The sequence below is a fragment of the Molossus molossus genome, unplaced genomic scaffold (assembly GCF_014108415.1).
Source record: "Molossus molossus isolate mMolMol1 unplaced genomic scaffold, mMolMol1.p scaffold_m16_p_2, whole genome shotgun sequence".
NCBI classification, from domain to species: domain Eukaryota; kingdom Metazoa; phylum Chordata; class Mammalia; order Chiroptera; family Molossidae; genus Molossus; species Molossus molossus.
In genome coordinates, this window is record NW_023425355.1 from 41,103,626 (window position 1) to 41,126,699 (window position 23,074).

At 39.5% G+C, this 23,074-nt stretch overlaps 1 protein-coding gene across 2 annotated transcripts in view; it reads right to left on the minus strand.

Annotated features, from left to right (window-relative positions):
• Positions 1-1,308: 1,308 nt before the first annotated feature.
• LHFPL1 (LHFPL tetraspan subfamily member 1) overlaps positions 1,309-23,074 on the minus strand; it is a 57,821-nt gene continuing 36,055 nt past the window's right edge. For both annotated transcript variants that reach the window (XM_036270941.1, XM_036270942.1), the window contains one exon: positions 1,309-1,868. In XM_036270941.1, the coding sequence (XP_036126834.1) occupies positions 1,687-1,868 (182 nt within the window). In that variant the 3' untranslated portion in view covers positions 1,309-1,686. The remainder of the gene's footprint in view (positions 1,869-23,074) is intronic.

Here is a 23,074-nt window from a genome sequence, read left to right on the forward strand (position 1 = left end):
AACAGGCCTAGCAAGAAAGAAACCAGACACTGGCAGGAAGGAATTTAAATTCAAATTGAACAAGGGACTGGATCTCTCTTGAATGTAAGCCCCTGCAGGCCTGGTTTCTTTACAGAAAAAAAATCCTTTTAAATTCTATTCCCTTTCCAGTGAAAAGGAGATGAAACTTTCCAAGAGACCAGGACCTTATACAAGATGACAGTCATTTAAAATGGTTATTTTAAATTAACCCTTTCTTGATCAGTCTCTTCTCTAGAGTGCAACTACTTTACAAGGTGTTTAGGTATCTGGGCCATAGAGAGCAGCAAAGCATTGATTGCTTGTGAAGCAATGCATAAGGGAGTGGTAGCATCTGGAGCTAAGAACACTCACTGAGCTGTTATTTTCCATTTTGCCCCTCACACGCCCAAGGTCCATTCTCTGCCCTTCTCTGCCATGCTCTGCAACAAAGGAACCTGACCTCAAAAGACTGTAACAGCAGGGTTTCTTGTACTCCAACACTCTGAAGTAATTAAAAATAAAAACAGATGAGTTGACCTTTTGAGTCATAGGCTTTGCCTAATCCTTAAAGCTGTAGTTATGGATCAGTAGAACTAGCCTGAATTAATTGGGTGTAGGGGAGAGACAAATTATGTCCTTGGGTAATACCAAGTTCTTCTATACCATCCATCAGCCTCGAGCACATTTGGGATGGAAGCCAGGGCTAAAAATATATCAGCCCTTGGTAACATCAGGATTGTGTTTTTTATGTCTAACTCACTCCAGATGGAGGAGAAAACATTTAATGAGCTGTCTTTGAAATAGAGAAACATATATCATGATAGGAATTACTATAGGGGCAAAAGGCCACTGTGGATCTCCTAGTTAATAAAAATGAACTCTGATAGAAATTTCAATAAGGAGCCAGCAGAAACATCCTTGTCATCATCATTGTAAAAGTATGTTTATTGAGTGCACAACAAATGCTATTATATGCTCAAAACATTTAATGAACACCATTTCTGAATCTATAAAGGACTAAAGAATACTTGCCACTATATTTTATGCCAGTCAGCCAGCCAAAATACAAAATGAACTCTTATAACTATTATAAAGCATAATGAGAAAGGGGTCTTAGACTATAAGCAAGTACCCTTGGTTAATGTTTTCCTTACTGGGAATCACCCTCCCTACAAGTTTCTCCACAAATGAAAAGGAAGAGAGACAGGTTAAAAGAGAAAGAGTCAAGATATAGTCCTGAGAAAGTCTCAAAAATTTGAGCAGTGACATTCTATAGATAGCAATCAATACCAGGGGGAGGTCTAGACAAATGGAATCGCAGGAACCAGCTGTGTATCTCATTGACCCTTCTTGCAAAAGTGTTCTTACCTAGCTTTGTTCAGTTACCTTTCAAGTGAGGATTTTCTCCTTATTTTGCCTACAGGAGTACTTTGGGACTTGGGGGCTAATGGGTACTCACCAGCTAGATAAACATTTGAGAAAATCATATTTCTTGATGAATTTTGTAAGTAGCCACTGACCCACTAGCTTAAGGGAAAGTGAAAATGAATGTCTGTTGTGTTAAAAAAAGCATGCAAATCTAGGCTATACTGCTGACAGGTGGGTGGCAACTGGCCTTGTCTTAGTAACTCTTTCCGAGGCTCCCTTTTCTCCTCTTTCCCACCCTCTCCAATCTTTGGCCAAAGCTCAAGGCTTGAGGTAGTAGTCAAGCTCCATGGCATAAGACTTGGTGTTCCTCATGATGCTCTCCACCAACATAACAGGCTTGGGGTTTCTTCCAGCAAAGCAAGAGAGCCAGGTACAGATCAACATAGCTGCAGCTGCTCCACCTCCAGCACAGTAATAGGCCCAACCAAGCCTACAGGTACCTGTAGAAACAGGGACAGAGACATGAGTGTTAAAGTAAAAACAGAAAGCAATAAACACAACTAGGATTCCTGTGTCTTCCTTTCTCCATTGCTGATGGCTGGTATTTGCTTTAGCAAGAGATTATAAAATGTTATTCTGTTACACTAGGAACCTGCAGGTGATATGAGTGGTAGTAGTGGTGGTGACACTAATGACAATGATAATAAGACAATGATAAAATATCAAGAACTAGGCTAAGATCCTTAGACATACATCTTATTGATCTTTATAATAACTGATGTCACAGATACTCTTATTATCCCTGTTTTTATATACAACACAAAGCAATCAAGGCACAGGTTAATAGTGAAGAAAAAAAAAAGACACAGCTAGAAAGTTGTAGAGTCAGGATATAAACCCTGGCTTATCTTGACTCTAATGCTCTACACTGTTTACCACACTGATATACTACAGTGCATGAACTGTTTTCCAAGAACTATATACTGCATCATCAGGAGATTTGACAGGTAAAATTATATCTCTCACCACTTACTCTACATCTTTATCCTAACCTAGCTATTCAACATCCAGGGAGGAAATATACATTGGAATCAAGGCCAAGCTACTAAGGGGATAGTTTCAGTTTAAAGGGAAATGAGAAAGGTCATCTGCTCAAAAAAATCCCTACCACCTGACACTCTGTCAGAGGTATATTCTTTCATTTGAGGTATTTGTGTGTGTTTTTCCTCAGAGAATTCTCTCTCATAAATTGTCAATGCCCAAAGATAGGAGAGCTATTATTTTACCAGGGATAAGAGTAACAGCTAAATGTAAAAAATTAGGTGCTTAAACAAACAGAACTCCAGAAATTGGGATAGATACCCAGTGAAACTAAATTGTAGAGTCCCAGGAAAAGAGGTAGGCAGCAACTTTCATCTACCTCACAGCCTTGGAAAAACATAGTCCTGTCTACAGTCAGTTGGGGATGTCAAGACTGATCTTTGTAACAATTAACTTTTTAATAACCAATTATTTCTTCTCACATGGTGCCCAGTGAATCTTAATTTTTCTTTTATTAATTGATTGGTTGGCATGTCATATACAGAGTCTAAGATGGCCCCAAGTTAGGCTGTTTTCATTTTCCAGTCAGGCCAAGCTAATTTATCTCAAATTTCCTTCCTCAGAAATAATCTTTCTACACCAAGTCATCATGCATGCCGTCTCTCCTGCCAGAAAAATCTTCCTTTTATTTGCCAGTTCACATCATTGTTAGACCACTATTCAGGACTCAGGACCTCCAGGAAGCCTTCTCTGATTAATTCCAGTGGGCTCAAGTCACCTTAACCAAGTAGTCCTCCAGGAATTTGTCCATACATCCTTTATGTGAGTGTACATATTGGGTAAAACATTGAGAAGAAGATTTGTATATCATATACTTTTAATCTGCCCTTTACTCTACCACATTGTTGGTCAACAGTGTAGATACATTTCTTTCTTTTTGTATTTTTAAAATATTTTTTCTTTATTTATTTGAGAGAGAGAGAGAAAGAGCAATATCAATGAGAGAGACCATTGACTGGCCTCCTCCTGCATGCCCCCTACCAGGGATTGGTCCCACCCCCTGGGCCCTGGACGTGTGCCCTGACCAGGAATTGAACCAGCAACCTCTTGGTGCACACTGTGCCACACTGGCCAGTGAGCTACACTGGCCAGGCATGTTTCTTTCTTGATAATGCCTCCCATGCTCTCTCAACAGTGGGTGCTCAGTATGCATGATTTAGCCTAACAATACTTCAAAGATGGATATACTTGCATTTTCAATCCTCAACACCCCAAACTATGGTTTAAACTTTGAATTAAAGTTACAAAATCAGCCACAGTCATATAATATTTGTTTCTGGAATGTACTATGGCTGTTCCCACCATAAGCCTATGCACGTTCTGTTTCCCCTGCTTTCTTCATGTGCATGTGTACACATACATTTCCCACCATCATATTCACCTAGTGAATGTTCAATCCCATTTCAGAGCTCAGCTTAATAATTAATTTCTTAGTGAAGCCTTCCCTGACCTTCCTAATTCAAATTTCCTTATCAGAGGCCCTCATTAGCTTCTGTACCTTTTCTTCTGTAGTTAAAATGAATAAGTGAATCCCTTATCCCCTCCAATGGCAAGTGTCAAATCTTAGTTCTTCAGAGAAAATAGTATTTTACTTATAGACTGAGATAATCATATAATTTTTTGATCTTCCTTGGCCCCACCTAAAATTGTGATAAAATACAATAGCTATGGAAACAATAAAATTTTAAGAAAGAAGGGTTGAATTACAAAGAGAAGCCTACTTAAAGAAAGAAATCCAACTATCTACAAAGTGGCTTCAACATGAATAGTAATTGTGGAACTTTGGGAAGAGTAAACTAAAGCATACAACCCAAGTGCCCATCAGCAGATCAGTGGATTAAAAAAGCTATGGTACATTTACACAATGGAATAGTATGCAGCTATTAAAAAAAAAACCAAAAAACAAAAAACAAAAAACAGAAACTTTTGCCCCTTGTAACAGCATGAATGGACCTGGAGAGTATTATGCTAGGTGAAATAAGCCAGTCAGAGAAAGCAAATAGCATAAGATCTCATTAATATGTGGAATCTAATGAACAAAATAAACTGACAAACAAAATGGAACTTGAAGGATGGATGCATGGGGATGACTGGATAAAGAACATATGTGCATAGCCCATGGACATGGAAAATAGTTTGGTGAAGGCCAAAGAAGGGGAAGACCTGGTGGGTGGAGATGGGCAAAGGACAGGGAAAAGAGGGACGCATGCTATTATGTCAACATTAAAATTTTAATTAAAAAAAAAAAGAGTACCATATTGAGGCAAGCAGCCAGTAGATCCATATCCCCCTCTGCATTTTGTTGCATCTCCCCTTAGACACATACTTACTCACTCACTAAAAGTATGAGGTTTTATATAATACTTTGGATTCCACAGAGTTGAAAACTCTAAAAACAGATAAACCTTCAACTTCTGCCATCCTTCGGAGGAAGACTGTAGGCTTTATTGCATCCATTACACAGACAGGAATGTGAGCCTCAGTTGACAACCCTAGAAGTGCTCTCAGAAACAGAGAGGTAGAGTCAGGAATCCAGACCAACTCTCGGCTAAAACTGGTACCCTGCCCTCTACTGATTTTCTATTTCTGCCCAAAGCCATTTTCCTCTTACAGGACCTTTGACCTGTAAGCTCTAAAGAGGAGGCTTCTATATCAATTTGTAATATACTCTCCTGAGCTTCTCCCTTACCCCCTACAACCCAAATCTCCTGTAGTCATATGGCATAGTAGACAGGATCCCGGGCTGGGGTAGGCCCTCTATCGGGCAACTTCCTCCTCTCTGCCATGCTCACAATCTAGTTTATACAAGGCAGCAGAGGTCTCATTATGTTTCTTCACTTGCCTGTCAAGTCATCACCCACATTAGAGTACCAGTGATATGTATATTAGGTACATGAACCCTGGAACCAGGGAAAGACTTGTTTCTGTAAATGAAAGAAATAAATGTATAGCACGCCATTATTCCAAAGCCCTAAACTGGAATAAAGTCTACAAAGTGGGAAGCTCCAGAGTAGAAAACTGACAGAAAGGTGTCAATAAACCTTATTGAAATGAAGTCATAACCAGGTATCACCAGGCTAGGAGTCAATACCAAAGGGCTGTCATTGCCACCCTAAGTGCATTCTTGAGTTTTCTTCACAGAAACTTTTATTGAGCCATTGGACAGCATCTAAGCCCCAAACTGCTGCTACACAGAAATCCAAAAAGAAAGAGAGGGAATATGTATTTTCTAACAAACCCTCTCCCCACAACCCTACCTATTATCTCCTTGAGGGAACAGAGAGGTTATATCACTAGCATTACAAATAGAAAAAAAAGCATACATTCTAAAAACTACATTTCCAGGTTTAGAGCTTCTGTCAGTACTCATCTACTCCACAGAAAGCTTGGACTGTGGTGTGGTGGCCTACAGAAGGACTTGTGTTTTTCATGGAAGGCTGTAAAATTAGGGAACAGGGGCAAAGAACTACCATACTTTACCTCAAGTCCCATAACCATCACTAATCACTAAATCCTATTCCTTGAAGTGCTGCTAATATTCCTATTCATCCAACAAATATTCATTAAATACCTACTATGTGCCAGACACTTTGAATACACCATCTCATTTGAATCTCACAACAGCCATGATTTTTACAGTTGAAGAAATGGAATCTCAGAACGGCAAATTACTTTGCCAACTTACAAGTGTCAGAGTTGAGATATGAATAGCAGGACCAGAAGTCCATAGTTATTTGTTTCAACCATGCCAGGAGAGTAAAGGTATTAAGACTGATCCAATAAGAAAGCATGACTCATGTACATGTTGTTTGCAAGAGATGCACCTCACAACAAAAGATTCACATAGGTTGAAAGTGAAGGGTTGGAAAAAAATTTTCCAAGCAAATGGAAAGCATAAAAAAGCTGGGGTAGCAATTCTCATATCTGATAAAATAGATTTCAAAACGAAGACCATAACTAGAGACAAAGAAGGCCACTACATAATATTGAAAGGATCTATCCAACAGGAAGATATAACCTTGATAAACATATATGCACCCAATATAGGAGCACCAAAATATATTAAAAATCTTCTGGAGGACTTCAAAGGAGAAATCGACAACAATACAATCATAGCAGGGGACTTCAACACAACGTTGACAGCACTGGATAGATCCTCTAGGCAAAAAATTAGCAAGGAAACAGAGACTCTAAATGAAGCACTAGACCAAATGGTCTTAATAGATATCTACAGAGAATTACACCCCAAACTACAGAATACACATTCTTCTCAAGTGCACATGGGACATTCTCAAAGATAGACCACATGATAGGACACACACTAAATCTCTACAAGTTCAAGAAGATAGAAATTATATCAAGCATCTTCTCAGACCACAATGGCATGAAACTAGAAATCAATTGCAACAAGAACATGCAAATACATTTCAAAACATGGAGGCTGAATAGCATGTTATTAAACAATGAATGGGTCACTGAGGAGATCAAGGAAGAAATTAAAAACTTCTTGGAAACCAATGAAAATGAACACACAACAACACAAAATCTATGGGATGCAGCGAAAGCTGTTCTGAGAGGGAAGTTTATAGCACTACACGCCTACCTCAAAAAACAAGAAAAATTTCTAATTGACTGTCTAACCTCACAACTTAAAAAATTAGAAAGCAAACAAAAAGAAAACCCCAGAGCAAGTAGAAGGAAGGAAATAGTAAAGATCAGAGCAGAAATAAATGACATAGAGACCAAAAAAACAATTCAAAGGATCAATGAAACAAAGAGCTGTTTTTTTGAAATGATAAAAAAGATTGATGGACCCTTAGCTAGATTCACCAAGAAACAAAGAGAGAGAACCCAAATACACAAAATCAGAAATGAAAGAGGAGAAGTAACAACCAACACCACGGAAATACAAAAGGTCGTCAACAACTACTATGAACAACTATATGGCAACAAATTCGACAATCTAAGGGAAATGGACAAATTTCTAGAAACACACAGTCTCCCAAAACTGGACCCAGAAGAGATAGAAAACTTGAACAAACCAATAACAACTAAGGAAATTGAAGAGGTAATCAAGACTCTCCCAGCAAACAAAAGCCCAGGCCCAGATGGCTTCACGGGGGAGTTTTACCAAACATTCAAAAAAGAACTAACACCCATTCTCCTCAAACTATTTCAAAAAATTCAAGAAGAAGGAAGACTTTCAAACACGTTCTATGAGGCCAGCATAATTCTAATTTCAAAACCAGAAAAAGACACTAGGAAGAAAGAAAACTGCAGGCCAATATCCCTGATGAACATAGACGCCAAAATCCTGAACAAAATATTACCAAATCGGATCCAGAAATACATCAAAAAAATTATTCACCATGACCAAGTGGGATTCATCCCAGGGATGCAAGGCTGGTACAATATTCACAAATCAATAAATGTGATACACAACATAAACAAAATAAAGAATAAAAACCACATGATCATATCAATAGATGCCGAAAAAGCATTTGACAAAATCCAGCATCCATTTCTGATAAAAACGCTCAACAATGTGGGAATAGAGGGATCATATCTTGACATAGCAAAGGCCATATATGAAAGACCTACAGCCAACATCATACTCAATGGACAGAAACTAAAAACATTTCCATTAAGAACAGGAACAAGACAGGGATGTCCACTTTCGCCACTCTTATTTAACATAGTACTGGAAGTCTTAGCCACAGCAATCAGACATGAAGAAAAAATAAAAGGGATCCAAATTGGAAAGGAGGAAGTGAAACTGTCATTATTTGCAGATGACATGATATTATACATAGAAAACCCTAAAGACTCCATCAAAAATCTACTAGACATAATAAATGAATTTGGCAAAGTAGCAGGATACAAAATTAACGTCAAGAAATCGACGGCATTCTTGTAAAGCAATGATGGACTCACAGAAAGAGAAACTGAAAAAACAATCCCATTTACCATCACACCAAAAAAAATTAAGATACCTAGGAATAAACTTAACCAAAGAAATAAAGGACCTATTTGCAGAAAACTACAGGTCATTGAAAAAAAAAAATAGAGAAAGATATAAAAAAGTGGAAGCACATACCCTGTTCATGGATTGGAAGAATTAACATCATTAAAATGTCCATACTACCCAAAGCAATCTATAGATTCAATGCAATTCCCGTCAAAATACCAACGTCATATTTCATAGAACTAGAACAAATACTTCAAAAGTTCTTATGGAACCAAAAAAGACCCCGAATAGCCACAGCAATCTTGAAAAAGAAGAACAAAGTAGGTGGGATCACAATACCAGATATCAGGTTATACTACAAAGCGACTGTAACCAAAACAGCCTGGTACTGGCACAAGAACAGGCATATAGACCCGTGGAACAGAACTGAAAACCCAGAAATGGACCCAAAACAATACGCTAAATTAATATTTGACAAAGGTTGCAAGAGCATACAGTGGAGTAAAGACAGCCTCTTTAATAAATGGTGTTGGGAAAATTGGACAGCTACAGGCAAGAAAATGAAACTAGACCATCAACTTACACCATACACAAAAATAAACTCAAAATGGGTAAAAGACTTAAATGTGACCCGTGAATCCATAAAAATTCTAGAAGAAAATGTAGGCAACAAAATTTCGGACATCATACGGAGCAGAATTTTCACTGATACATCACCTAAGGCAACAGAAATAAAGGAGAAAATGAACACATGGGACTACATCAAACTAAAAAGCTTCTGCACAGCAAAAGAAATAATCATCAAAATGGAAAGGCAACCCACTGTATGGGAGAACATCATTGCCAATGATACATCAGATAAGGGGTTAATTTCCAATATATAAAGAGTGCTCATACAACTCCACAAAAGGAAGACAAAGAACACAATTAAAAAATGGGCAGAGAAACTAAATAGACACCTCTCCAAACAGGACATACAAATGGCCAAGATACATAGAAGAAATGCTCAACATCACTAATCATCAGAAAGATGCAAATTAAAACAACAACAATGAGGTATCACCTAACACCTGTCAGAATGTCCGCCATCAACAAATCATCAAACAACAAATGTTGACGAGGATGTGGAGAAAAGGGGACTCTAATACACTGCTGGTGGGAATGCAGACTGGTGCAGCCGCTGTGGAAAACAATATGGTGTTACCTCAAAAAATTAAAAATTGAACTTCCATTTGACCCAGTGATCCCACTTCTAGGAATATACCCTAAGAAACCTGAAACACCAATCAGGAAGAATATATGTACCCCCATGTTCATAGCAGCACTATTTACAATAGCTAAGATATGGAAACAGCCCAAGTGTCCATCAGTAGACGAATGGATAAAAAAGCTGTGGTACATATACACAATAGAGTACTATGCAGCGGTAAGAAAGAAAGTTCTCTTATCCTTTGAGACGACATGGAGGGACCTGGAAAGTATTATCCTAAGAGAAATAAGCCAAGCAAAAATAGGCAAATACCACATGATCTCACTTATATACGGAATATAATGAACATAACAGTCTGAGGAATACAGTAGACCCAGAAACATGGAAGTAGGGCACAGACTGACATCCCTTAGAAGAGGGTGTGTGTGGGGGGAAGAGATAAACCACAGAACTTATATGCATGTATGCATGACCAATGGATATGGATAACTAAGCCGGGGACGGGGCGGAGGTGGGGTGGGGAGGGCGGTGCCAATGGGGTAAAAAAGGTAAAGTATCTGTAACAAAAAAAATAAATAAAAAAAAAAATAAAAAAAAATAAAAAAGACTGATCCAAATTTTATGGAAAAAATATGATGCCTTTAACTAATAATGTCACCTCTTTGTATCATTTATCTTTTTATTTTTTTAGGTGAAGGTAATTTTACTGGAGAGATTTCTAAAAGCCCCCCCTAATTCAATATTTTTTTTCTACTATGAATGTGTCAAATGCTTTAAAAGGCATATGAGTACAACACCACAGGGATAATCTGGGTTGGGGGGGGGATTATTTGCAGAGGGGGGGGAATTATTTGTAGCTGGGAGAATTCAGGCTCAGGCAAGGTTTCATAGATGAGATAGCATTTCAACTTGATTTTAGTAGTGGTAAGTGGACATTCTACACAGTGTGAGTGTTTGGCATGTGAACAAAGTTATATGAGTGAAAAAGTAGAAGATGTTTCAGTAAAAGCACTTTATTCAGTTTTGTTTCAGAAAAGGTGCTGTAGTTGGCAAATAATGAGCTAAATCTAGACCAGGAGTGGGCATGAAATCTGTCATCTTTTTGACATGAAGTGGGGAACAATGAAATGTTTCTGATCAGAGGATAATATGATAGAGCAAGGTTTCTCAATCTTGGCACTATTGACATTTTGGACCAAAACACTCTTTGTTCTACGGGAGCAGGGTGTAGCCTCTGGACTCCACCTACTAGATTTTCACAACTTGTCCCTCCTCCTGAGTTGTGGAAACCAAAAATATCAATAAACATTGCCCAATGTTCCCAGGGGTGGAGAGGGTGAATTGCTTTCCATTAAAAACCACTGAGAGGTATGGTTTGAGAAGATAACCTAAAAAGGATTGGAGGAAGTTATACTACGTAGGCAAAGTCCGGGTAACCAGAGGCTAGGGATGCTGTTACACATTCAACAATACATAAAGCAGCCACTCACAATAACAAAAAAATTATCTGGCCACGCCTGGCTGCTGTAGCTCAGTGGATTGAACATCATTCCATGGACTGAGAGGTCCCAGTTTGATTTCTATTCAGGGCACACACCTGGGTTGCAGGCTTGTTCCCCAGTAGGGGGCAACCGATTGATGTTTCACTCTCACAGTGATGTTTCTATCTCTCTCTACCTTCCTCTCTCTGTAAAAAAAATCAATAAAAAACATATTTTAAAAAATGATCTGGACAAAAACAATATTTTTGAAGTTGAGTAACCTTCACCTGGGCAAACACAAGATATTTACACTTTGAATTACCTCTAAAATGAATCTTGATGACTAAAAGATTACCCCAATAGAATGCAATCTTCTCCCTTAAGAACAGCTGTGTGTAATTCTTTATTGACCTGGGAAGCTCAGACACTTTAAACATATTCTTATATAGGTAAGAGCAACAAACCAACTGGAGCATGGCTAGCCTTGAGCATTCTAGTATGCTAGTCCAGGGAAGCTGGGGAAGGTCAAGAAGAGAGATCTCACAAGATATTGAGGAGGAAGCACTGATTCTCTGGAAGTCAGGGGACTGAAGTCTTTGAAAAAAATCTCTTCAGCTCGGCTGGTGTGGCTCAGTGGTTGAGAGTCTACCCATGCACCAAAAGGTCGCTGGTTCAATTCCCAGTCAGGGCACATGCCCAGGTTGTGGGCCCATTTCCCTGTTAGGGGCATGTAGGAGGTGGCCAAGTGATGTTTTCTCTCATCAACATTTCTATCTCTCTCTCCCTCTCCCTTCATCTCTCTCTAAAATTAATGAAGAAAAAAAATAAAAAGAAAAACAATCTTTTCACCCACTTGAACACAATTCTATCACCCTTAAAATGAAAAAAAAAAAAAATAGTTAAGTGCCTGACTAAAGACAAAGCAATAGGACCAGATGAGTTATTGAGGTCCCTTTCAGAAACAGGCTCACTGCTGCCTTACCTTTCAGATTGAATATGAGCTAACAATGCACCTGGAGATTATTTCTATATACGTGCACAGGTATCTGTGAAGAGAAAGATTGGGGAGAAAAGAGGTCCTAACGGCAAATTAGCTTTCTGAAGAGATTCTGGATGAGCCCTGAGATAAACCTGTTCCTTTTTGTACTCTGTATCATTTCTAACACCTTTTTGTGAGTCATTCTAGTCCAGTGTTGAATTTGCTGTGACAAGATTCCTCATAAAAGTTATTAAATCATCACTCAGCAGTGGATCTGACATTTAAATCAAGACACATTGCTGTTATTCCAAGTTGCAAATCAAATTGGAGTTTGGCTATTTACTTTGCATCATCATTAACTTGAGTTATTACATCTCTGTCATTTAGAAAACAAATTGTCACTGGCTGCTACTTAAACTGACCCACTTCCCTAGAAACCCAGTCCTATGCCCTTCAGGAACTTGGTGTCTGGCCAGCTGTTGTTCATGGATCATGCTGAGATATGGGAGAAATTAGTCACAAGCCAATGCCTTTGGTGGGGCCTAGCAATGGTGTGGGTTCAGGGTTACGAATCAGAGTAGGAAAGACACTGAAGAAAAGAAAACTACAGGCCAATATCCCTGATGAACACAGACGCCAAAATCCTGAACAAAATACTAGCAAATTGGAAAGAGAGAGAAAATGGCGGCGAAGTGAATGGAGCGACACAGACCATCTCCCAAGACCAAACTGGATTTACAACGAAAATAAAGGCAAACCGTCAGGAAAGGGCAGCCAAAAGACATCTTATAGGACCACTTAACCAGAAACACCCACTCAATCCTGGTAGGCTTGCGAGGACGCGAGAGGGGACCCAGAGCCCAGGGTCCGCAGCGGTGTGGGCACGGGCCAGGGAACTCAGCTGGAAGTTACTGCAACCGCCTCCCTTCCCACCCTGCATGGGCCCTGGGAACTCTGTAGCCGGTTAAACTCTCCGCTGGAGCCGCACAGACTCGCGGGCCCCAGGGAACTCGGTGGGACCAGGGAACTCAGCGGGAAGTTAATCCTACCGTCTCCCTTGCGACCCTGCATGGGCCCTGGGAACTCTGTAGCCTGCTAAGCTCTCGGCGGGAGCCGCACAGTCTCCCAAAGACCAGGAGACCCGGCGGGGCCAGGGAACTTGACTGGAAGTTACTCCTACCGTCTCCCTTGCCACCCTGCATGGGCCCTGAGAACTCTGTAGCCGGCTAAACTCTCCGCTGAAACCGCACAGACTCGCGGAGACCAGGGAACTCGGTGGGACCAGGGAACTCGGTGGGAAGTTAATCCTACCGCCCCCCTTGCCACCCCGCATGGGCCCTGGGAACTCTGTATCCTGCTAAACTCTCGGCTGGAGCCGCACAGATTCTAGGGCCCCAGGGAACTTGGCGGGACCAGGGAACTCGGAGGGAAGTTAATCCTACCGTCTCCCTTGCCACCCTGCATGGGCCCTGAGAACTCTGTAGCCGGCTAAACTCTCTACTGGAGCCACACAGACTCGCAGAGACCAGGGGACTAGGCGGGACCAGGGAACTTAGCTGGAAGTTACTCCTACCGTCTCCCTTGCGACCCTGCATGGGCCCTGGGAACTCTGTAGCTTGCTAAGCTCTTGGCTGGAGCCACACAGTCTCCCAAAGACCAGGGGACCTGGCGGGGCCAGGGAACTTAGCTGGAAGTTACTCCTACCTTCTCCCTTGCCACCCTGCATGGGCCCTGGGAACTCTGTAGCATGCTAAGCTCTCGGCTGGAGCCGCACAGTCTCCCGAAGACCAGGGGACTCGGCGGGGCAAGGGAAATCATTGGGAAGTTAATCCTACCACCTCCCTTGCCACCCTGCATGGGCGCTGGGAACTCTGTAGCCTGCTAAACTCTCGGCTGAGGCCCACAGACTCGCGGGCACCAGGGGAATCGGCGGGACCAGGGAACTCAGCGGGAAATTACTCCCACGGCCTCCCTTGCCACCTTGCATGGGCCCTGGGAACGCTGTAGCCTGCTAAGCTCTCGGCTGGAGCCACACAGACTCCCGGAGAACAGGGGACTTGGCGGGATTAAAGTGGGTCCTCCCTGGTGCATCCAAACCCAGGAGAGGGAGCCACAAACAGCAGAACATCAACACCCACTGGGAAAACTTGGCAGACTCCCAAGCCCACTGTGATAACCAAAATGGTGAGAAACAGAAACAAAAGCCAAATGAAAGATCAAGAGACCTCTACAGAAGATGAAATAAATGAGGTGCAGTTAAGCAAGTTAACAGAACTAGAATTTAGAGCCATGATGTTGCGGAAGCTCAACAGCATGTGTAAGGACATGAGCAACATGACTAAAGACATAGAAATGTTGAAAATAAACCAGATGGAAATAAAAAACCAACAGGAAGAAATGAAGAATGACATATCAGAAATGAAAAACACACTGGAAGGTCTAAAAAGCAGAGTAGGGGAAGGTGAGGACCGGATCAGTGAATTAGAAGACAGGCTAGAAGAAATCAACCAATCAGAAAACCAAAAGGAAAAAAATGATTAAAAAACAGGAAGACAGCTTAAGAGAACTGTGGGACAACTGGAAACGGAATAACAGTTGCATCACAGGAGTCCCTGAAGAAGAAGAAAGTAAGCGAGGGCTAGAGAATATATTCAAAGAAATAGTGACAGAAAACTTCCCTAATTTGGTAAAGGAAGAAGGCATACAAGTTCAAGAAGCTCAGAGAGCCCCAAGTAAGAAGAACCCAAACAGGCCCACACCAAGACACATAGTAATCAAACTGCCAAAAATTAAAGACAAAGAGAGAATCCTAAAAGCAGCAAGAGATAAGCAACAGGTTACCTACAAAGGGAACCCCATAAGGCTCTCAGCTGACTTTTCACAAGAAACACTACAGGCTAGAAGGGAATGGCATGAAGTAATCAAGGTCATGAAAAACAAGGATCTGAATCCAAGACTACTCTACCCAGCAAGGCTATCATTCAAAACAGGTCAAATAAAGAGCTTTTCAGACAAAAAAAAGGCTAAGGGAATACATTAGCACCAAACCAGCACTGCAAGAAATGTTAAAAGGACTGCTGTAATTACCAGGAGAAATGGGAAGGAAAATAGAACCACACTAAACAAAAATGGCAATAAATAAGTACATGTCAATAACCACCTTAAATGTCAATGGACTGAATGCTCCCATAAAAAGACACAGAGTAGCTGACTGGATAAGAAAGCATGACTCATCTATATGCTGTTTACAAGAGACCCACCTCACAACAAAAGACTCACATAGATTGAAAGTGAAGGGAAGGAAAAAAATATTTCAAGCAAATGGAAAAGAAAAAAAAGCTGGGGTAGCAATACTTATATCTGATAAAATAGACTTCAGGTTGAAGGCCATAACTAGAGACAAAGAAGGCCACTACATAATATTGAAAGGATCTATCCAACAGGAAGATATAACCTTGATAAACATATATGCACCCAATATAGGAGCACCAAAATATATTAAAAATCTATTGGAGGACTTCAAAGGAGAAATCGATAGCAATACAATCATAGCAGGGGACGTCAACACCCCGCTCACATCACTGGATAGATCATTTAGACAAAAAATTAGCAAGGAAAGAGAGACACTAAATGAAGCACTAGACCAAATGGATTTAGTAGATATCTACAGAGAACTACACCCCAAAACTACAGAATTCACATTCTTCTCAGGTGCACATGGACCATTCTCAAAGATAGACCACAGGTTAGGGCACAAACTCAGTCTCTACAAGTTCAAGAAGATTGAAATTATAACAAGTATCTTCTCAGACCACAATGGTATGAAACTAGAAATCAATTGCAAGAAGAACATACAAAGACATTTTAACATATGGAAGCTAAATAGAATGTCATTAAACAATGAATGGGTCACCGAGGAGATCAAGGAAGAAATAAAAAACTTCCTGGAAACCAATATAAATGAGGACACAACAATACAAAATCTATGAGATGCAGCGAAAGCAGTTCTGAGAGGGAAGTTCACAGCACTACAGGCCTACCTCAAAAATGTAGAAAAATCTCTAATAGACTACCTAACCTCACAACTTAAAGAACTAGAGAGTAAACAAAAAGAAAACCCCAGAGCAAGTAGAAGAAAGGAAATAGTAAGGATCAGAGCAGAAATAAACGACATAGAGACCAAAAAAACAATTCAGAGGATCAATAAAACAAAGAGCTGGTTTTTCGAAAAGATAAACAAGATTGATGGACCCTTAGCTAGACTCACCAAGAAACAGAGAGAGAACCCAAATACATAAAATCAGAAATGAAAGAGGAGAGATAACAACTGACACCACAGAAATACAAAAGATCGTTAACAACTACTATGAACAATTATATGGCAACAAATTAGAAAATCTAAGCGAAATGGACAAATTTCTAGGAACACATAGTCTCCCAAAACTGGACCAGGAAGAGATTAAAAACTTGAACAGAACAATAACAACAGAAGAAATTGAAGATGTAATCAAGACTCTTCCAGCAAACAAAAGCCCAGGCCCAGATGGCTTCATGGGGGATTTTTACCGAACATTCAGAGAAGAACTAACACCCATTCTCCTCAAACTATTTCAAAAAATTCAAGAAGAAGGAAGACTTCCAAACTCGTTTTATGAAGCCAGCATAATTCTAATTCCAAAACCAGAAAAAGACACAACAAAGAAAGAAAACTACAGGCCAATAACCCTGATGAACATAGATGCCAAAATCCTGAACAAAATACTAGCAAATCGAATCCAGCAATACACCAGAAAAATTATCCACCATGACCAAGTGGGATTCATCCCAGGGATGCAAGGCTGGTACAATATTCGCAAATCCATAAATGTGATACACCACATAAATAAAATGAAGAATAAAACCCACATGATAATATCAATAGATGCTGAAAAAGCCTTCGACAAAATCCAGCATCCATTTCTGATAAAAACTCTCAGCAGTGTGGGAATAGAGGGATCATATCTAGATATAATAAAAGCCATATATGAAAGACCTACAGCCAACATCATACTCAATGGGCAAAAACTAAAAGCATTTCCATTAAGAACAGGAACAAGGCAAGGATGCCCACTTTCGCCACTCCTATTTAACATAGTACTGGAAGTCTTAGCCACAGCAATCACACAGGAAGAAAAAATAAAAGGAAACCAAATTGGAATGGAGGAAGTGAAATTGTCATTATTTGCAGATGACATGATACTGTACATAGAAAACCCCAAAGACTCCACCAAAAGTTTACTAGACTTAATAAATGAATTTGGCAAAGTAGCAGGATACTAAATTAACGTCAAGAAATCGATGGCATTCTTATACACCAATGATGAACTCACAGAAAGAGAAACTAAGCAAACAATCCCATTTACCATTGCAGCAAAAAAATTAAGATACCTAGGAATAAACTTAACCAAAGAAATAAAGGACCTACTCACAGAAAACTACAGGTCTTTGAAAAAAGAAATAGAGCAAGATATAAAAAAGTGGAAGCACATACCCTGTTCATGGATTGGGAGAATTAACATCATTAAAATGTCCATATTACCCAAAGCAATATATAGATTCAACGCAATCCCCATCAAAATACCAACGGCATACTTCACAGAATTAGAACAATTACTTCAAAAGTTCATATGGAACCAAAAAAGGCCTCGAATAGCCACAGCAATCTTGAAAAGGAAGAACAAAGTTGGAGGGATCACAATACCAGATTTCAGGTTATACTACAAAGCCACTGTAATCAAAACAGCCTGGTACTGGCACAAGAACAGGCATATAGACCAGTGGAACAGAATAGAGAACCCAGAAATGGACCCAAGGCAATATGCTCAATTAATATTTGACAAAGGTGGAAGAGCATACAGTGGAGTAAGGACAGCCTCTTTAATACATGGTGCTGGGAAAATTGGACAGCTACTTGCCGAAAAATGAAACTAGACCATCAACTTACACCCTAGACCAAAATAAACTCAAAATGGATAAAAGACTTAAATGTAACTCATGAATCCATAAAAATCCTAGAGGAGACTGTGGGCAACAAAATCTCAGACATCATACGCAACAGAATTTTTACTGACACATCACCTAAGGCAATAGAAACAAAGGAGAAAATGAACACATGGGACTGCATCAAACTCAAAAGCTTCTGCACAGCGAAAGATACAATCATCAAAACAGAAAGGCTACCCACTGTATGGGAGAGCATAATTGCCAATGATATATCAGATAAGGGGTTAATTTCCAATACATATAGAGTGCTCATACAACTCCACAAAAGGAAGACAAAGAATCCAATTAAAAAATGGGCAGAGGAACTAAATAGACACCTTTCCAAACAGGACAAATGGCTAACAAACATATGAAGAAATGCTCATCATCACTAATCATCAGAGAGAAGCAAATCAAAACAACAATGAGGTATCACCTCACACCTGTCAGAATGGCCGCCATCAACAAATCATCAAACAACAAGTGTTGGCGAGGGTGTGGAGAAAAGGGGACTCTAGTACACTGCTGGTGGGCATGCCGACTGATGCAGCCACTATGGAAAACAATATGGTGTCACCTCAAAAAATTAAAAATAGATCTTCCATTTGACCCAGTGATCCCACTTCTAGGAATATACACTAAGAAGCCTGAAACACCAATAAGAAAGAATATATGTACCCCCATGTTCATAGGAGCACTATTTACAATAGCTAAGATCTGGAAACAGCCCAAGTGCCCATCAGTAGGCGAATGGATCAAAAAGCTGTGGTACATATACACAATGGAGTACTACGCAGTGGTGAGAAAGAAAGATCTCTTATCCTTTGAGACTACATGGAGGGACCTGGAACGTATCATCCTAAGTGAAACAAGCCAAACAGAGAAAGACAAATTTCATATGATCTCACTGATTTGTGGAATATAATGAACATAACAGTTTGAGGAATGGGGTAGTCCCAGAGACGCAGAAGCTGGGTACAGACTGACAATTCCCTAAGGAGTGGGGAGGTGGTGGAGGGATGAAGCAGAGAACTTATACGCATGTATGCATGAACAGTGGACATGGACAGCAATCTGGGGAAGGGGCACGGAGGGGAGGGGGAGGGGGGAATCAGTGGGGAAAAAAGTAGAATCATTTGTAACAAAAATTAATCAATAAAAATAAAAATAAAAAAAGACACTGAAGAGTCTAAAAGAGAAGCTCTTTGTGCATGTTCAGAAAATCAGTTTAAAAGCCAAGAATAGTAAAGAACTAATCCAAAGAAAGGTGTGGACAGGTCGCTTGACGCACTATAATTTCTCTAGAATACTTGGTCTTTAAAAAATTTACCTGTCTTCTCTAGCATCTGCTTAATAGACTTCTGCTTGTATCCACTTGAACTTCCTCAGCTAATTAAGTCTGGAACTGAAATAGTAATAGTTATTTTTTGTCAAATGCGCCCATGTGTCAGACACTGTGGTAAACACTTCAAACATATTCTTCTTTAGGTAAGAGCAACAAGCCAGATGAAGGAAAGGGAGCCAGAGAGAGAAGTGGTACACGTAAATAGACTCTTGGCTTGACAAGTATTATGCCATAGAGCAATACAAAATATAGATGAGGGGTGTCAAATCAGATTAAAGGGGGCAGGGAGTTTTCAAAGAAAAATAGGAAGTTAGGTAAGGAAGGGGAGAAGAGTATTTCTAACAAAGGAAAGAAAACATGTAAGGTTGCAAAGGTTTGAAGATACATGGTATATGCAGGGTAATTGGGCAAGAGTAGAAGCTTGAGTGATGAAGAAGTGATGTCCAGATTTTCTACAGGCTGTGCTAAGCAATCTGGACTTTGTCCTGAAGTCAATGGGGGAATTGTTACTAAAGAATGGGAATGATATCAGATTTGCATTTTTGAAAAATCACTTTGGACACAGAATAGGAGACAGATTAAGGGAGTGCTATGCAGTATCTTCAGGAATTGGGAGAGAGTCAGGGGCTGTTTTATGTAATCTGGATGAAAAGTGACTCTAAGAAAAAGAAGATCGATTCTAGAGTTCTCATCGTTAACTACAGTATTTATTCCTTCTAATGATTGATATTATTAGAGTTTGAGATTGACATTATTATGATTGTATTTTATACGTTCATTATATATATATATATATATATATATATATATATATATATATATATACCATGTCTCCTCAAAAAAACTACAAGCTCAGAAGTCTATATTCTTGAATTCAATGAATTATGTACAGTGCTTCATTCAGCATCATATATATATATATATATATATATATATATATATAGTAAGTGTCCAGAATGTGCTTATTGAATGACTGTTATCTGTTTTTGACATAATTTTCAAATATTTATGAATACAAGGAAGCCAGACTTGGCAAGCTGACCTACTTTAGGACTCAGGAGCGAGTGTACCTTCATTCCAACCATTGACTTAGCCCTATACCAGCAACGCCAGCTTTAATCATCAGCTGTTTCTATCCATGCTCCAGTGGCCAAGACATATAGGCCACAGGGACTTTCCTGGGGCCCAAGGTCCCTAGATAATAACCAATGCCACAAATACCACCTAATATGTCTGTAGTGCTTTACAATTAACAAGTCACATTTTCTATGCATTATCTCATTTAATCCTTTTTCATTTGTTTTATTCACTTATTGAGTCCCAGCCAGAGGCAGGAATATTGTTATAGAGAAAGCACTCAAGCAGCCATATAAAATGTTGGATCAAGGTTCCCACTTCATCAGAAGGTAGAGAGTGGGACAGGCCCTTGTGTGCTTGGGAAGTCAGGTGGTACAGGGAAAAGAGCCTGGAATGAGAGTTATAGGGAACTGTTTTTGAAACCATGCCCTGGGTTTCATCTGGGCAAGTCATTTAAACTTTCTAAGTTTCAGCTTCCCCATATGTAAAATGGAAGTGACACCACCTACTTCACAGGGCAGCCGTGAAGATCAAATTACATGACAAATATAAAGCACTTAGCATAGCACCAAGAATGATCAATACTTCTCGGCTCCGGCTCCTTTTTTCCCTCAGCTAAACACTTTTTAACTAGTCCACTAATTTGAGAAAATGTTTGGGGAGAGCATTATAATACAGATTCCTAGTCCCTGCTCCAGGTCTACAGAATTATTACCTCTGGGAAGAAGGCTCAGATGATTCCAATAAACAGTTTAGTGGGCAACCTTCTGAAGCAGACCATATCCTTAGCCCAAACTGGTCTGGCTTTTTGATGAAAAGTGGAAGAAAATCAATATTTATTGTGGTTGATGCAATGCTAGGGTATTTTATGAAAGATATTTGTATGTAAATTCTCCCAATTCACCTGTGTGGGACTTGATGAAAGTGGTTTGAAAAAGTTATATGACACAGCACACAGACATGTATTTTCACACCTGTAAGTCTAACTTTGTCAGAGAATTGCTACTAGGATGTGCAGAAGTTGTCCCTGGTTTTCTTTCTGGCTCCTGCCTTTGAAACCCACTTTATGTTGTTAAAAATCCTTCTGGTTCAGTCTAACCTATAATAACAACAACAATAATAATAGCAGTTAGTGTTGACATTTATTGGATGCAAGCCCTGTACTAAATATTTTGGGTACATCATTTCATCCACATGAGAGCCCTGTGAAATGGATACTACAGTATTAACAACCCCATTTTAAAATGACCTCTGTTTTTAAACAAAGGCTTAGGATGTAGTATCACTCCAGAGTAGATAGGGCTAGATAAATATTCACTAAAGGTGAGAGGGACAAAGAAAGACGATGCTGAGGTATATAGAAGGACATTGAGTGGGGAAAATGGAAACAAGGAAATAGAACATGAATCACATTCTTTCATCTGAAGACCAGAGGCAGGACTAAGAAGCTTAGAACAGAATGAATTCACCTCACTTTACTGCCATCGTGTGGTGGTCCGATGTATATAGACAACTGTTTCACAATTCTGCATTCATTGTCAGTGAGCCTCACATAAAACAGGACCTGCCCTTGAAGTCCTTTTTAGAGCCTTGTCTCCCTCTGGAGTCACCAAGCTAAAAGTCACCTTAGGGATCAACTACAACTTCTACAGGGGTAAACACCGTTTTCTCATGCAGGCTATTTCAGGAAAGACAAGAATGTCTATAAGGATTATATAATTTTTATTCAAAATGAAAAAAGCTTAGCACCCTAGTGATATATAGAGTCTCATTATTTTAAGTTCTTCACTATTTTGGATAGAAGATGGTCAGTGAAAAAACCGGCTCTAAATTTTAGGCAATAAAATGATAAGGAGGAGAAAATTTAATGGTATATTAGTTTTCTTACCTTTTACCCCTTACACATGTAAGAAATTGTTTACATAAAGCACATTTATGTGTATTTAGTCATTTCTTGGCTAACACAATCCCTGAAGATAGAAAAAATTATCCTTACATTAGTCATGGGGAAATAGGCTTAAAGAACTAATCTACATGTGGAATCTAAAAGGTCAAATTTGTAAAAATTAGAGAGCAAAATGGTGGTTACCAGGTGTTTGGGGGGGATGTGGGTAGGACAGATGTCATTTAAAGGTACAACATTACAATGAATAGTAAATAAGCTCTAGAGATCTAAAGCACAGTATAGTGGATATAGACAACAATATTGTATTATAATTATCAAACTTGCTAAGAGACTAGAACTTAATTATTCCAACCACTATAAAAATGATGATTATGCAATTTGATGTGCTATTGTTACAATGCCATCATATTACATATATATAAATGTATCAAATTAACATGTTGTATACCTCAAATTTACATAATGCTATGTGTCAAGTATATTTCAATTAAAAAAAAAAAAACCAGAACAGACTTTGCTATGATCACACAGTAAGATGGCAGCAGAGCTGCCCTAGAATTTTTTCATTCCACTCAATGAAACATTTAGAGTGCCAGCAGTAAGCCAGGCACCAGGAAT